Below are 13987 nucleotides of genomic sequence, written 5' to 3' on the forward strand. Positions count from 1 at the left end.
CTCTTGGCATCACCCACTTGATTTGAAAAGCTGCAAAAACCGCCCCCAAATACTAGTTGCCAACTCACAGTGCATGAATAAATGATCAATCGTTTCTCTATCCCTCATCAAGTTCCTACTTCTCAAGTGGTTTATGGTTACACCCCATCTCTCCCAAGAAGCCAGCAAAAAGCAATCACCCTTGGTGGGAGAGAGATCTTCCATATGGACTTCAAATATGCGTAACGAGTCACCCAAAATGGGCCCAATATGACTAGCATAGAAACATTTGACCAAGAAATTTCCATCACTACTTAAGGACCATCTCCAAGAATCTCTTTCACCCCCCGTCAGCATCTCATCTCTCAGATTGCTCAATAATGATCCTAGGCCTGCAATATCTGCACCGAAGAGAGCCCTTCGAAATTGTGGGAACCATAGTCCTTGACTGCCTGTGCCACCAAAAAAACAAAAAAAAAAAACAGAGAGGCCTTGTTGTCCACTGCCACTGAGAAAAGACATAGATACACTTGAGAAAGCAAAACTGACCCATGCCTCACATCCTCCCAAAATCTCAACCACGAACCATCCCCAAGATGCTGATTATTGCCTTGACAAACTCCCCTTTCACATTGGAAATCACCTTCCCAATGTGAGAGGCCCTATAAGGTGAAGAAGACTTTAAGGAACCAGCCGCCTTGTTCCCAGTATTTACTAACTACCACTCGCCTCCAAAAGCCTTCATCCTCTTTGCCAAAACACCAAAGCCATTTCCCTAGAAGCATAATATTCATACACGAGCAATCGAATTCCTGCTCCTCCATATTTACTATCACTTGCCTCCAAAAGCCTTCTTCCACTTTTCCAAAACACCAAAGCCATTTCCCTAGAAGTGCAATATTCATACACTTCCGGAATTGAATTCCTAATCCTCCCACGCTTTTCGGCTTACATTTGTTAAACAGTGTTGGTGAAACATACCAAATGGCATGGTGATGCGGACACAAGTGCATTCAAGGTGTACCAACGAAGAAAGCGCCAACCACAAGTGCCGTCCTTGTGGATAGGCGACTATTGAGGAGCTGAAGACCTTTCACATGTGATTGGACGTATAGAAGACCCCACTTAGGGAAGACACATGTGAAGGAAGATTGGAGAAAGAAGACCGAGCGCCCAAACTTTCCCATACTTATGTTATTTGCACGTTTTTTGACTTAGTTAGGGGTCTTTTAGTAGTCTTATATCTTTATTTGCTTATCCTAGGGGTATTTTAGTAATTTTATGTCTTTATTTGCTTATTTAAGTGGGGTAAAGCCCTAAACACGAATTTGAACTATTGATGAATGAAAAGCAAACCCTTTGGTTGCCTCCTTCCTCTCTTCTCTCTAATGGTGCTTCTTCTCTCCCCTTGATCTTCTTCTTCTAATTTCTTCTTGTGCCCCTCCAACTTCCTCAAGGTAATAACTTTCTTTCTTCTATTTTTAGTTTTGGCTAATTCCTCTTCGATCAAAATCTTGAGAACCGATCTAAACCCTAAATCCCCAAATTCTCAAATCCCTAATCCGAGAAGCTTCTTGGTTCTTCGGACTAGTGATCTTCATTGATCGATTGGGTGTGACCATGCAAGATCGGGAGGTCTCATCCCTCGCCGGATCCAACCTAAGTAGTAATTGAATTCCATACTCCATGGTTGTAGTGATGGCTCGCTCCATTGCATGTTTCCTTTATGATTTTCTCAGTTATGATGATTACTGTTAGAATTTTAGATCAGTTATTCCTTTTATTTCCACTGTTTAATTATCTCCATGAGCATGCATCATAATTAGGGCTGTCCTGCATCAAATTTGGTATCAAAGCCTAGGCTTGCATGGTTTTTGTCTAGATCGAGTTATCAAATTAGGGTTTTGATTTTTTAGGTTTAACTTAGGAAAGTTTCAGGTTTAGAAAGTTTTCAATTTTAGAAACTTTCCAATTTTAGAAAGTTCCTAATCTGGAAAATTTTCAGATTTGAGTTGTTTCCTGTTTCAACTTAATTGTGTCAGTTCATAGTAGTTTTGCATTCATCGCATTCATCTTGAAAGTCATAACACCTAGTAGTCTAGTTGGGTAGAGTTTGGTTCAAGTCTTCATTGTATGCCCACAAGAAGAGGTAGAGGTTTCGGACTTCAACCTACCATGAACAACGAGCAGTTATCTGAGCAACTTGCTCAATTGATACAAAAGATAACCGCCCTAGAAGCGGGTCAAAGGCGTGAGTTTGCCCGCCTTGAGAACCAAATTACCACCACCATGACTAAGGTGGAGCAACTAGAGGCGTCCCAAAAGGAAAACCCCGCTGTAGGGGAAGATGCGCACTCCCAAGTGGAAGGAATTATGGAAGAACGTGCTGTCACACGTGGTGGTAGTGAGGATAGAGATCGTGGTAACAGTCGTGGTGTGGTGCGAGAGGCACGAGCCACATGTGGTCATCAAGACCGTTATGATCCAGATGAGCGTGCGATGAAGAGTGTGAGAGTTGAGGCCCCGAGTTTTGATGGGCGCTTGGATCCCAAGGCATTCCTTGACTGGGTTGCTGACATGGACCACTACTTTGAGTGGTATGGCATGTCAGAAAACCGTCAAATGCGGTTTGCTAAGATGAAGCTTGTGGGTCAAGCCAAGCTCTTCTGGACCAACACTGAGCGTAGGATAGAGAGAGTTGGTAGAGCCCCTATCACACATTGGTATGAGATGAAAGAGAAGTTGAAGGAGAAGTACCTTCCTCTCTCATACCGTCAGAAGCTCCTTGACCAATGGCAATTCTTACGTCAAGGGTCAATGCCTGCCGCTGACTACATCGCTAAATTTGAAGAGTATGTGATGCGATGTGATATCCGAGAAGACCCTCTAGTAACGCTCTCGCGTTTTAAGACGGGCCTTTGTGCGGATCTTCAGCGCGAGCTTATTACTCGGCCCTTAACGGACTTAGATGAAGCATATCAAGTCGTGCAGGAGTTAGAGCAGTATCTGAAGGCTCCTGTCGTTCGTCGTTTTGAGTCCCGAGACTCGAATGCTAGATCTAGCTCCCAAGGAACTAGACCTAATATTGGTAATCAACCTAGGGCACAGGCGACCATTCCGCCTAGGCCTAGGGAGGACAAGGGCAAAGGGGTTCTTGGTGCCGGTCCTAGTAACATGAGCCAAGTGAGGTGCTATGAGTGTGGCAACCTTGGCCACATGTCTAATCAGTGTCCTACGAAGAGCCATGGGAGAGCCTTAGTTATAGGCGAGTCCCACGAGGGTGGAGATGACCAGGGTGATTATGAAGTTGAAGAGTATCACCCTGAAGGAGGACTTACTGATGAAGAAGTGGATGGAGAAGCGACGCCTGCAGTAGTCAGGCGTGTGTTAGCTCAGTCTAGAAGTAGTGCTGACTGGCGTCGAAGCACTATCTTCTACACTATTGCCAAGTGTGGTGAAAAGAATTGTAAGGTGATAGTGGACAGTGGAAGTTGTCAGAATGTGATTTCCACTAGCACCTTAGATCGCTTAAAACTGAAATCCACACCTCATCCAGACCCGTATAAAGTTTCTTGGGTTGACCAGACATCCCTACCTGTCACCCAGCAATGTCTAGTCCCCATCGAGTTTGGGTCATACAAAGAGTCCCTGTGGTGTGATGTTTTACCTATGGATGTGGGACATGTTATCCTAGGTAGACCATGGCTATTCGATAATGATGTCACGATCTTTGGCCGTTCGAATGCGTGTACTTTTATGTATAATGGTAAAAAGATCAAACTTAATCCCATGCCACCTGAGAATACACTAGGGAAGAAGAAGGATGAGAAGGCAAGTGAGCCTAGAGAAATGGGGAAATCCAAACCTAAGTCTTTACATATAATCAAAGAGAGTTTGAAAAAGAGGCTAAGGAGGATTCTATGGTGTATGCCCTTGTGGTTAGAGAAATTACACCTGAGGTTCCATCAGAGTTGCCCTGTGAGGTGATCTCGGTCCTGAAGGAATACAGTGATGTATTTCCTGAAGACTTACCGAATGAGTTGCCACCTATGAGGGACATACAGCATGCCATTGATCTTATCCCAGGGTCTACTCTACCGAACCTTCCTCACCACAGGATGAACCCTGCAGCGCATGCAGAGTTGAAGAAGCAAGTTGATGAGCTTCTGCAAAAGGGTTTCATCCAAGAGAGTATGAGCCCGTGTGCCGTGCCTGCATTGTTGACGCCAAAGAGAGATGGCACGTGGCGCATGTGTGTGGACAGCTGTGCCATAAACAAAATTACTGTCAAGTATAGGTTCCCTATACCTAGACTTGATGATATGCTTGACATGATGGCCAGGTCCACTATATTCTCTAAGATAGACCTCAAGAGTGGATATCACCAAATTCGTATACGCCCAGGAGATGAGTGGAAGACGGCGTTTAAGACGAAAGATGGGTTGTATGAGTGGTTGGTCATGCCCTTCGGCTTGACTAACGCACCCAGTACTTTCATGCGGGTGATGACACAAGCTTTGAGGCCGTTCATGGAAAAATTCCTAGTGGTGTACTTTGACGATATTCTTATTTATAGTACCACTAAGGAATCACACCTTGAACATTTAAAGAAGGTCTGTAGTGTCCTTAGGAAGGAAAAGTTGTACGCTAATCTTAAGAAATGTGCATTCATGTCTAGCCAAGTTGTGTTCTTAGGATTTATAGTGTCATCTGAAGGGATGCAAGCAGACCCTGAAAAAGTCAGGGCCATAGTTGAGTGGTCAGAACCAAGGAATATTCATGAGGTGCGAAGTTTTCACGGCCTAGCAACTTTTTATCGTCGGTTCATTAGGGGTTTTAGCACGATCATGGCTCCCATTACCGAGTGCATGTAAAAGGGAGAGTTCGTGTGGTCTAAAGCCGCCGTCAAGGCTTTTAAAGAAATTAAGAGCAAGATGGTGGAAGCTCCTGTCATGCGTCTACCTGACTTTTCTACAGTCTTTGTAGTAGCGTGCGATGCGTTTGGTGTCGGTATAGGTGGAGTGTTGAGTCAAGAAGGACACCCAGTGGCCTATTTCAGTGAGAAACTGAATGAGGCAAAACAAAAATACTCCACTTACGACAAAGAATTTTATGCGGTAGTGCAATCCCTGAGACATTGGCGACACTACCTCCTACCGCAAGAATTCGTTTTGTTTTCTGACCATGAGGCTTTGAGATATTTGCATTCTCAGAAGAAACTCAACCCAAGGCATGCCAAGTGGGTAGCGTTTCTTTAGGAATATTCGTTTGTTTTGAAACACAAGGCCGGGGTTGAAAACAAACCAGCGGATGCCCTTAGTAGGAGAGTGGTGTTGCTCAACTCCTTGAGTGTAGAGGTAGTCGGATTTGAGCAACTGAAAGATGAATACCCCATGTCCTGATTTTGGGGGTACTTACGCGTCGATCTCTAGTGACCAACATATTATGGGTGAATATGTTCTTAAAGATGGCTTTCTTTTCAAGGGAGACAGACTTTGTATTCCCCGTATGTCCCTTCGTGAATTCCTCATCTGGGAGCTTCATTCAGGAGGGATAGCTGGCCATTTTGGTCGTGATAAGACCATTGCCCTCGTGGAAGATCGTTTCTATTGGCCAAGCCTCAAGCGAGACGTAGCCAAAGTTTTAGGGCAGTGTCGAACATGTCAGCTGGCAAAGCAAAGAAAGCAAAATACCGGGCTGTACACGCCATTGCTAGTGCCACATGCTCCGTGGCAGGACATTAGTATGGACTTCGTGCTCGGGCTTCCCAAGACTATAAAAAAGCACGATTCCGTTTTTGTCGTTGTGGACCGTTTTTCTAAAATGGCGCATTTCCTCCCATGTTCGAAGACGTCAGATACGTCTCATGTTGCTTGCATCTTTTTTGATGGTGTGGTGCGTCTCCATGGGTTACCTAAAACCATAGTGTCTGATCGTGATGTTCGATTTACTAGCTATTTTTGGAAGACACTGTGGTACATTATGGGAACTCGTTTGCAATTTTCTACTGCTTACCACCCACAAACAGATGGTCAAACTGAAGTGGTAAACCGTAGCCTTGGAAATCTTCTACGTTGTCTAGTGGGTGAACATGTTAAGACTTGGGACCTAATTTTACCAACTGCTGAACTTGCTTATAATGGGTCAGTTAATAGATCTACAGGGTTGAGTCCTTTTGAAATTGTAAGTGGTTATAAACCTAGAATGCCCATAGATCTCTTACCTATGTTTGTTACCCAAAGGTCTTCTGAGTCAGCCGATGCATTCGCACGCCATATTCATGATTTGCATACACATATTAGACAGCGGTTAAATAAGAGCAATGATGATTATAAAGTTTCAGCTGATTCTCATCGTAGAGTGCAAGAATTTCAAGAAGGAGATTGCAATGGTGCAAATAAGGCCAGAGCGATTCTCTCAAGGATCTGCAAAGAAATTACAAGCGCGTAGTGCTGGACCATTCAAGATATTACAAAAGGTTGGGTCCAACGCGTATCGGGTTGACCTTCCATCTGAAATGAGCATTCATCCAACTTTTAATGTGGAAGATCTAGTCCGTGCCCATACTCCCATTGTTGATACATCGTCCCTTTCATGGCCTTTTTCTGAGTTTGCTACCCAACCCCTTCCACCCCCTCCTCCACCCATTACCCATAAAGAAGCAATTGAGGAAATCTTGGATGACGAGATAGTATCCACGAGAGATGGGGGTTTCCAAAGGTATCTTGTCAAGTGGAAGAACAAACCATCGTCTGAATCTACGTGGCTGTTGGGCGACGCATTGCAGGGTATTGATCCAGATCTACTCGAGCGCTATAAAAGTTTCAAATCGTCGGAGTCGAGTTTTTCTCACCCGAGGGGAATTGATGCGGACACAAGTGCATTCAAGGTGTACCAACGAAGAAAGCGCCAACCACAAGTGCCGTCCTTGTGGATAGGCGACTATTGAGGAGCTGAAGACCTTTCACATGTGATTGGACGTATAGAAGACCCCACTTAGGGAAGACACATGTGAAGGAAGATTGGAGAAAGAAGACCGAGCGCCCAAACTTTCCCATACTTATGTTATTTGCACGTTTTTTGACTTAGTTAGGGGTCTTTTAGTAGTCTTATATCTTTATTTGCTTATCCTAGGGGTATTTTAGTAATTTTATGTCTTTATTTGCTTATTTAAGTGGGGTAAAGCCCTAAACACGAATTTGAACTATTGATGAATGAAAAGCAAACCCTTTGGTTGCCTCCTTCCTCTCTTCTCTCTAATGGTGCTTCTTCTCTCCCCTTGATCTTCTTCTTCTAATTTCTTCTTGTGCCCCTCCAACTTCCTCAAGGTAATAACTTTCTTTCTTCTATTTTTAGTTTTGGCTAATTCCTCTTCGATCAAAATCTTGAGAACCGATCTAAACCCTAAATCCCCAAATTCTCAAATCCCTAATCCGAGAAGCTTCTTGGTTCTTCGGACTAGTGATCTTCATTGATCGATTGGGTGTGACCATGCAAGATCGGGAGGTCTCATCCCTCGCCGGATCCAACCTAAGTAGTAATTGAATTCCATACTCCATGGTTGTAGTGATGGCTCGCTCCATTGCATGTTTCCTTTATGATTTTCTCAGTTATGATGATTACTGTTAGAATTTTAGATCAGTTATTCCTTTTATTTCCGCTGTTTAATTATCTCCATGAGCATGCATCATAATTAGGGCTGTCCTGCGTCACATGGGAAGTCCAGAAACAAAAAATAATGATAGTCAGATGCAGTAGTTTCCAAGTTGGTAGGTACCCACTTTCCCAACCTACATAGTCTCGGCTTAAAGGGGCCGGGACACCCTGTCGTCATTTAAAAAAAAAAAAAAAAAACTTTCCCGCCCTACAATGAGTATCTCCACAACTTGCATTATTGTGCCACAAGTGGAAGATCACCAGCATCCACCTGTGATCAGCAACAATAATACCCATGGGATGCATGCACTGTTAGTCCTAAGTCCAAAAGAGACAGACAATTTCTCTTGCTACCAATGTAAAGGTAACGAACATCCCACGACAGTGTCTCCTGCCAAAAGTCTCAACTACTGTGACCTCCTGAAGGAGAGTTGGAGAACGAAAAAAAGACAAATAAAGTTGTCAAGGAGGATGACAATAAAGATGTGAATGGTATCAAAGGCTAAGGAATCTATCTTGTGCTTGTATACCAACAAATTATGGCGGCTCCTATAGTGCAGAAAGATGAGATTTGGCTGCATAGGTATTTTTTCATACCTTGAAAACATGTGAAAGAAAGGTCATGAAGATCGTCATTGACAATGACAGTAACCTGAGCATTGGCTCGCAGAAACAGTCGACCAGTTGCAGCTGCAAGCGGAAAGGTAACCACAAGGTCACAACTTCATTAGCTGACCGGAATAGGAGATGGGATTACACAAGTGACGCATCAATTGCTGATGACTTTTCTTTTCTTTTTTATGAATCGATGCGACGCAGGGCTGAATCAATGTTTGGTGACTTACTCATTAGGACAACAGTGCATTGATTTTGTACGGTATGACGTCACCACAGTGACTATGTCAAACTCAAACAAATGGTTTGTGCAACCTCGAGTTTGGCTTCCTACCAACCTACACATCTTGATAATCCTATGAGCCTTGTTTTTTCACGACCCTGTTTTGAAATTTTACATCAACCTTCAATATCTTTATTTCTTATCCTAATTTCAGTCTTTACGACATTTGTATTGGTGATGTTGAATGTACATCCCCATGAAATGTCCATTGCATGCCAGTGTAACCCTTAGGCGAGATCTGATCCAATGCAATTTCTTTGAACCTTTTTAAAAATAAAATAAAATTGAATGGTAATTCTTCAAACCTTGTTAAGGTGTGGATTTATGTGGTGAAAGTGAGCAATCTATGGTCATGGTGATCCACCTGATTAGAGATGTCAATTGTGAATTGCACATGCCCCAATATCATGATTATTGGAGGATCACAAACATTCAAAAAAGGGCTTGCAAATGTATGGTAAGACCATATTACCCTTCCATTTTGCATACCCTCAATTGCGTGGGTTTGGTTGTTCAGTTGTGGCTATTTTGGGGTATATGCAATTTACAGTGGATCCCTCCAATCTAACATTTTTTGTCAATCATAGTTGGGCACACTTGGGCCCCACATAGTAATTTGGAATTTCAAAAGGTACAAAGATTTCATAATGGATCATAGTCACAGCTCCCCTCACCAATTTGGTTCCACTTGCCATTGCATTGCACAATCGCCAAACATTCTCCCATTTTTTTCATTATTGATACTTGGATTTCTATAAAACTAATCTGCCATTATAGATGTGCTTGAAATTCATCTGTTTTGAGCTTATTATGTCTGGAAACTCATGTCCATGTGATCGCTTCTACATTCAGCAAGTGGCGGAAGATGTACCAAACATATAGTCAAGCGCAAAAGTGTAAGCTATAGCCATAGTGACAAATCCCATTCTCGGCAATTTCTAAGTTCTTGATTGTCTCGGGAGCTTTTCAGTTTTTGAGGTTTCTCTTGTAATATTATTGAGAAAATCTCGCTTAAATTAAAATCTTAAAAATATTCAATTGTAACTTCATAAATAATTTCAAAATGGGATTATTACCACAATTCCTGAGGAATCTATATATCACCAAATGATGCCTACACAATTAGAAATGACATGGAGGTGCTTTTTGAGGGATGAAATTACAAAAATTCCCTCATTAAATTTTATTTTTTTCCCCTTTAAAAAGTATTGAAACTCAACACTTGTGGGTTCAGTGGTATGTCTAACATCCAACTCGTTAAATGTCTGCACCACACCATGGTGCCACAATTCCTGAGGAATCTATATATTACCAAATGATGCCTACACGATTAGAAATGACATGGAGGTGCTTTTTGAGGGATGAAATTACAAAAATTCCCTCATTAAATTTTTTTTTCTCCCTTTAAAAAGTAGTGAAACTCAAGACTTGTGGGTTCAGTGGTATGTGTCTAACATCCAACTCGTTAAACGTCTACACCACACCATGGTGATAACACAAACAAAACATCAGGTCAATTGGATCATTAGATCCATCTGGCATGTGTCTAACATCCAACTCGTTAAATGTATGCACCACACCATGGTGATAACACAAACAAAACATCAAGTCAATCAGATCATCATTATTATTATTGTTGTTGTTGTTGTTATTGTTTTTTTTTTTTGGATTAGGCCACCTTATGATTGGATCCACCATATTTTTGTTTGTCTAATAATAATATTGGTGTGCATTTGTTGGACAGGTTGGATGTGAGACACATACCATGTGGACCCCACAACTTTCAATTTTCCACTGTTCTAAAGAAAAAGCAAAGAGCAGTAATGTAATTTCTCCTCTTAAAAAGCACTGCCCAGGAATAGCAGTTACTAAAGGCTGGAGGCACTATTTGGTAAAATCCAATTCCTTCAAAATTCTGTGGTAAAAATCCCTTTCAAAATTGACCTATATATAATGTATTACTTCAGATTTTAAATAGATTTCATCTTAATATAATGATAATTTTGTGATAAAATTAAAGTCTATAAAGATTTTGAAAATCTCATGACAATATCGTTTTATGAAATTTTTGTAAAATTTTCAAAATCTCAGCAATATTTGTTGCCGTGGCTTCTTTGTGTGTGTGTGTGTGGGCATGCGTGAAACAGAGAGAGAGAGAGAGAGAGAGAGAGAGAGAGAGAGAGAGAGAGAGAGAGAGAGCGCAAATTTTTTATTAGAAAGCCTGTTGAAGCACATGGAAGACACGAAAAGAAAACATAAAAGGAAATATGATAATTGAGGGGCCATGCAATTCATGATACCCTAAACGAGTTACAAGAACTTTAAAATGACTATTACAAATTAAATATGAGAGAAGTTAATGTAAGTCTTACTAGTATATAGCAAGCAGCAGTCCGGTACCATCTTCGTTGGAAGCACTCTTCGAACAACCTGGAGAGAGAATAATAATAATAAAATTACAAGAGTAATACTTCAACATAATCAAAATGCAATCCAGTGTTCACAATATCAATAATATCGGCCGATATATCGACCGATATTATCGGTATTGCAGTCCAGCGATACGAAACCCTCCAGAAGGGACTTAGAAATAAAATAATAACAATAATAATAAAGGAATACATGGTATCAATTGATATATCGCTAAATATCAGTCGATATCCCTAAATATCGCACAATATCGCTGAATATCGTGTGATATCAACGATATTATAACTTTTATCAGGATTTTTCACCGATAACGTTGTACAACACCTACCCAGTCACGGAGCTACTGTAGCATCCTACCAAATTTGCCGATAAAAGGGCCAGGATATCTGGAGACCCGAGATAACGTAAATATTCGAAAAAATTGGAAAAAAAGCTTTCAACAGGTGGATTTGATACCTGAAAAAGGGTTGGCTCTAATCAGAAGCTTCATTTGGTGGGCCATTATAATCAAAGTGTTGCGCCATTTGTATGTGAGTGAATCTCCATCTAGAGCTAACCCAATTGAAGAAAATTTCATGAGAAAATCGGAAAATTTTTGAGATTTGGGTGGGATTTTGGGGTTTCGAAATCTCGAACCCTTCTCGCCTAGCTTCCCAAAATGGGCTTCAAAGCCCTTTTAACGCATGCGTAACCGATTTTAAGTTTCGGCGCTGGGATGCTAGGTGGGGTCCACCTTGATGTTTGTGAGAAATCCACTCCATCCATCCGTTTTCTGAGATCATTTTAGGACATGATACAGAAAATGAGGCGGCTCCAAAACTCAAATGGGCTGCACTAGAGGAAACGGTGGGGATTCAATCACCACCGCTGAAACATTTTTAAGGCCACAAAAGTTTCGTATCAGGCTAATTGTTTTGTGTTTTCACTTCATCCCAGTGGGAATGACCTTATAAATGGGTTGGATGGCATATACACATCAAGGTGGAGCCCACATAGGTTTCAACGGTAGAAAACTCTTTCCCTAGTTTTCCCTCTCGTATGGCCCACTTGATTTTTGGATCCACATCATTTTTTGTCACATGTCATAAAATGATATCAGAAAATGGATGGACATGGTGGATTTCTCACAAACATCAAGGTGGACCCCAGCTAACATCCCAGCGCCAGAACTTCGTGCCAAAGGTTTTCACAAGAAATCCGCATCCCCCCTTTTAATGGAAGTGGATTGGCTGGTGTACCACACACCACGGACCAGGCTGGTGTGTTGACGTCACCTAGTTTTGTGGGTCCCTCATGAGGTATGAGCCATATCCAAACCGTCTGTCGATTTGACGAGCTCATGGTAAGGCTTGAGCCGAAAAATAAGACATCCAAAAATCAAGTGGACCACACTATAAAAAGCAATGGGGGATTGAACTTCTACCATTGAAACCCTGTTGGGGGTCATAGAAATTTTGGATCAATATGATATTTGTTTTACCTCTTCATCCAGGTCTATGTGACCTAACGGTGAGAATCACTGCTATCTGTGGTGTGGTACACTTGAGCTTTGGATATGACTCATTTTTGGGATCAAGATCTAAAATGGTCTCACCAAATGGATGAATTGTGTGGATATGATAAACACATCATTATGGGGCCCATGTAACTTTGATCTCCTTTGAACCGTGCGTACAACTCGAAGCTCGAGGAGCGTCAATGCTCGTTTTCGCACGACACGCACACACACCAGCTAGGTTGGTGGTGTGTGGTACACCAGCCAATCTGTAGGGCCCACCCTGGACGGTCCTCTTAGGGGCTTTGTAGGGCCCACCGTGATGTATGTGTTTTATCCACACTATCCATCCATTTTGATAGCTCATTTTAGGGCATGAGCCCAAAAGGTAGGCAAATATAAGGCTCAAGTGGACCACATCATAGGAAGACGTGGTGACAATGATGTTTACCATTGAAGCTTTCATATGGCCCACCATGATTCAAGATTTTCCATCCAATTTGTTCATAAGGTCGGACAGACCAGGATGAAGGGAAAACATAAATATTAACTTGATTTAAAAGTTTGTCCCCAAAAAATTTTTAATTGTGCCCATTCAATGACCGCTGTTTCATATGGTGTGGTCCACTTCACATTTGGATCTACCTCATTTTTCATATGATGGAGATGGGGATGGTGGCAGCAAGGGTGTGAGTCAATCTCAGAGGCCTCTTAGCCCTTTTACTGGGGAGGGGGATTTTGATCATGCTACACAGGACCTTGACCATGGTTCTCATCGAGAAGATCACGGCCCCATTTTATCTACAATAAGACATACGAGTGCCAGAGGTTACAAAAAAAAAAAAAAAGCACAAAAGCAAAGCTTCCTGATTTTGAGGAGCTATTGGCAAAATGCATGAGAGACACAAGTGTTCGTGAGAAGGCAGGTGGCTCTAGTTTCAGTTCACGGATGAGGGAGGGGAGCCCGAGTTACAGGCCACAACATGGATATGGATCACAAACACGAGAGTAGCTCGAGTTTTGTGTCATAGTATGGGTATGGATATGGAGCTAGTGGATATGCGAGGAGCGACTCCAGTAGTTACGGATCATCATTTTTCGACTACGGTCAGGACTTCACTTCCACATACGGGCAGGTATTTGGGCAACAGTGTGGATATGGAGGGCAGTATGGATACCCAATAGCTCCATTTATGCCCATTCCAGATCCATATCAGCCACGAATTGTGAATATTACACAGTACCCACGAATGGGTGTATTAGTTCAGTTCGGTGAGGATAAGCACCAACGTTATGTCATGGAGTATCTTAATTGGGACTATTCTACTATGACCTGGGCACAATACTGTCAATTTGTGGAGGAGCAGTATTCTTTCCAGCCTCGTCGAGATGGAGATGATGATTACGAGCCACCACGTAACTCTGTGGGTCTAGGCCATAGTCAGTCACATCATTGGAATGTATATTTTATAATTTCTAATATATCTTTTGCTTTTGAATGCATTAGTTGTGTTTTCATACGTGTCTTG

The 13987-nt window shown here is 42.0% G+C and overlaps 1 protein-coding gene across 1 annotated transcript in view; it reads right to left on the minus strand.

Annotated features, from left to right (window-relative positions):
* LOC131224864 (uncharacterized) overlaps window positions 1-13987 on the minus strand; it is a 95517-nt gene that overhangs the window by 17394 nt on the left and 64136 nt on the right. The window contains exon 15 of the mRNA XM_058220295.1: window positions 10906-10963. Coding sequence (XP_058076278.1) covers window positions 10906-10963 — 58 coding nt within the window. The remainder of the gene's footprint in view (window positions 1-10905; window positions 10964-13987) is intronic.

This window comes from Magnolia sinica, chromosome 14, assembly GCF_029962835.1.
Source record: "Magnolia sinica isolate HGM2019 chromosome 14, MsV1, whole genome shotgun sequence".
NCBI classification, from domain to species: domain Eukaryota; kingdom Viridiplantae; phylum Streptophyta; class Magnoliopsida; order Magnoliales; family Magnoliaceae; genus Magnolia; species Magnolia sinica.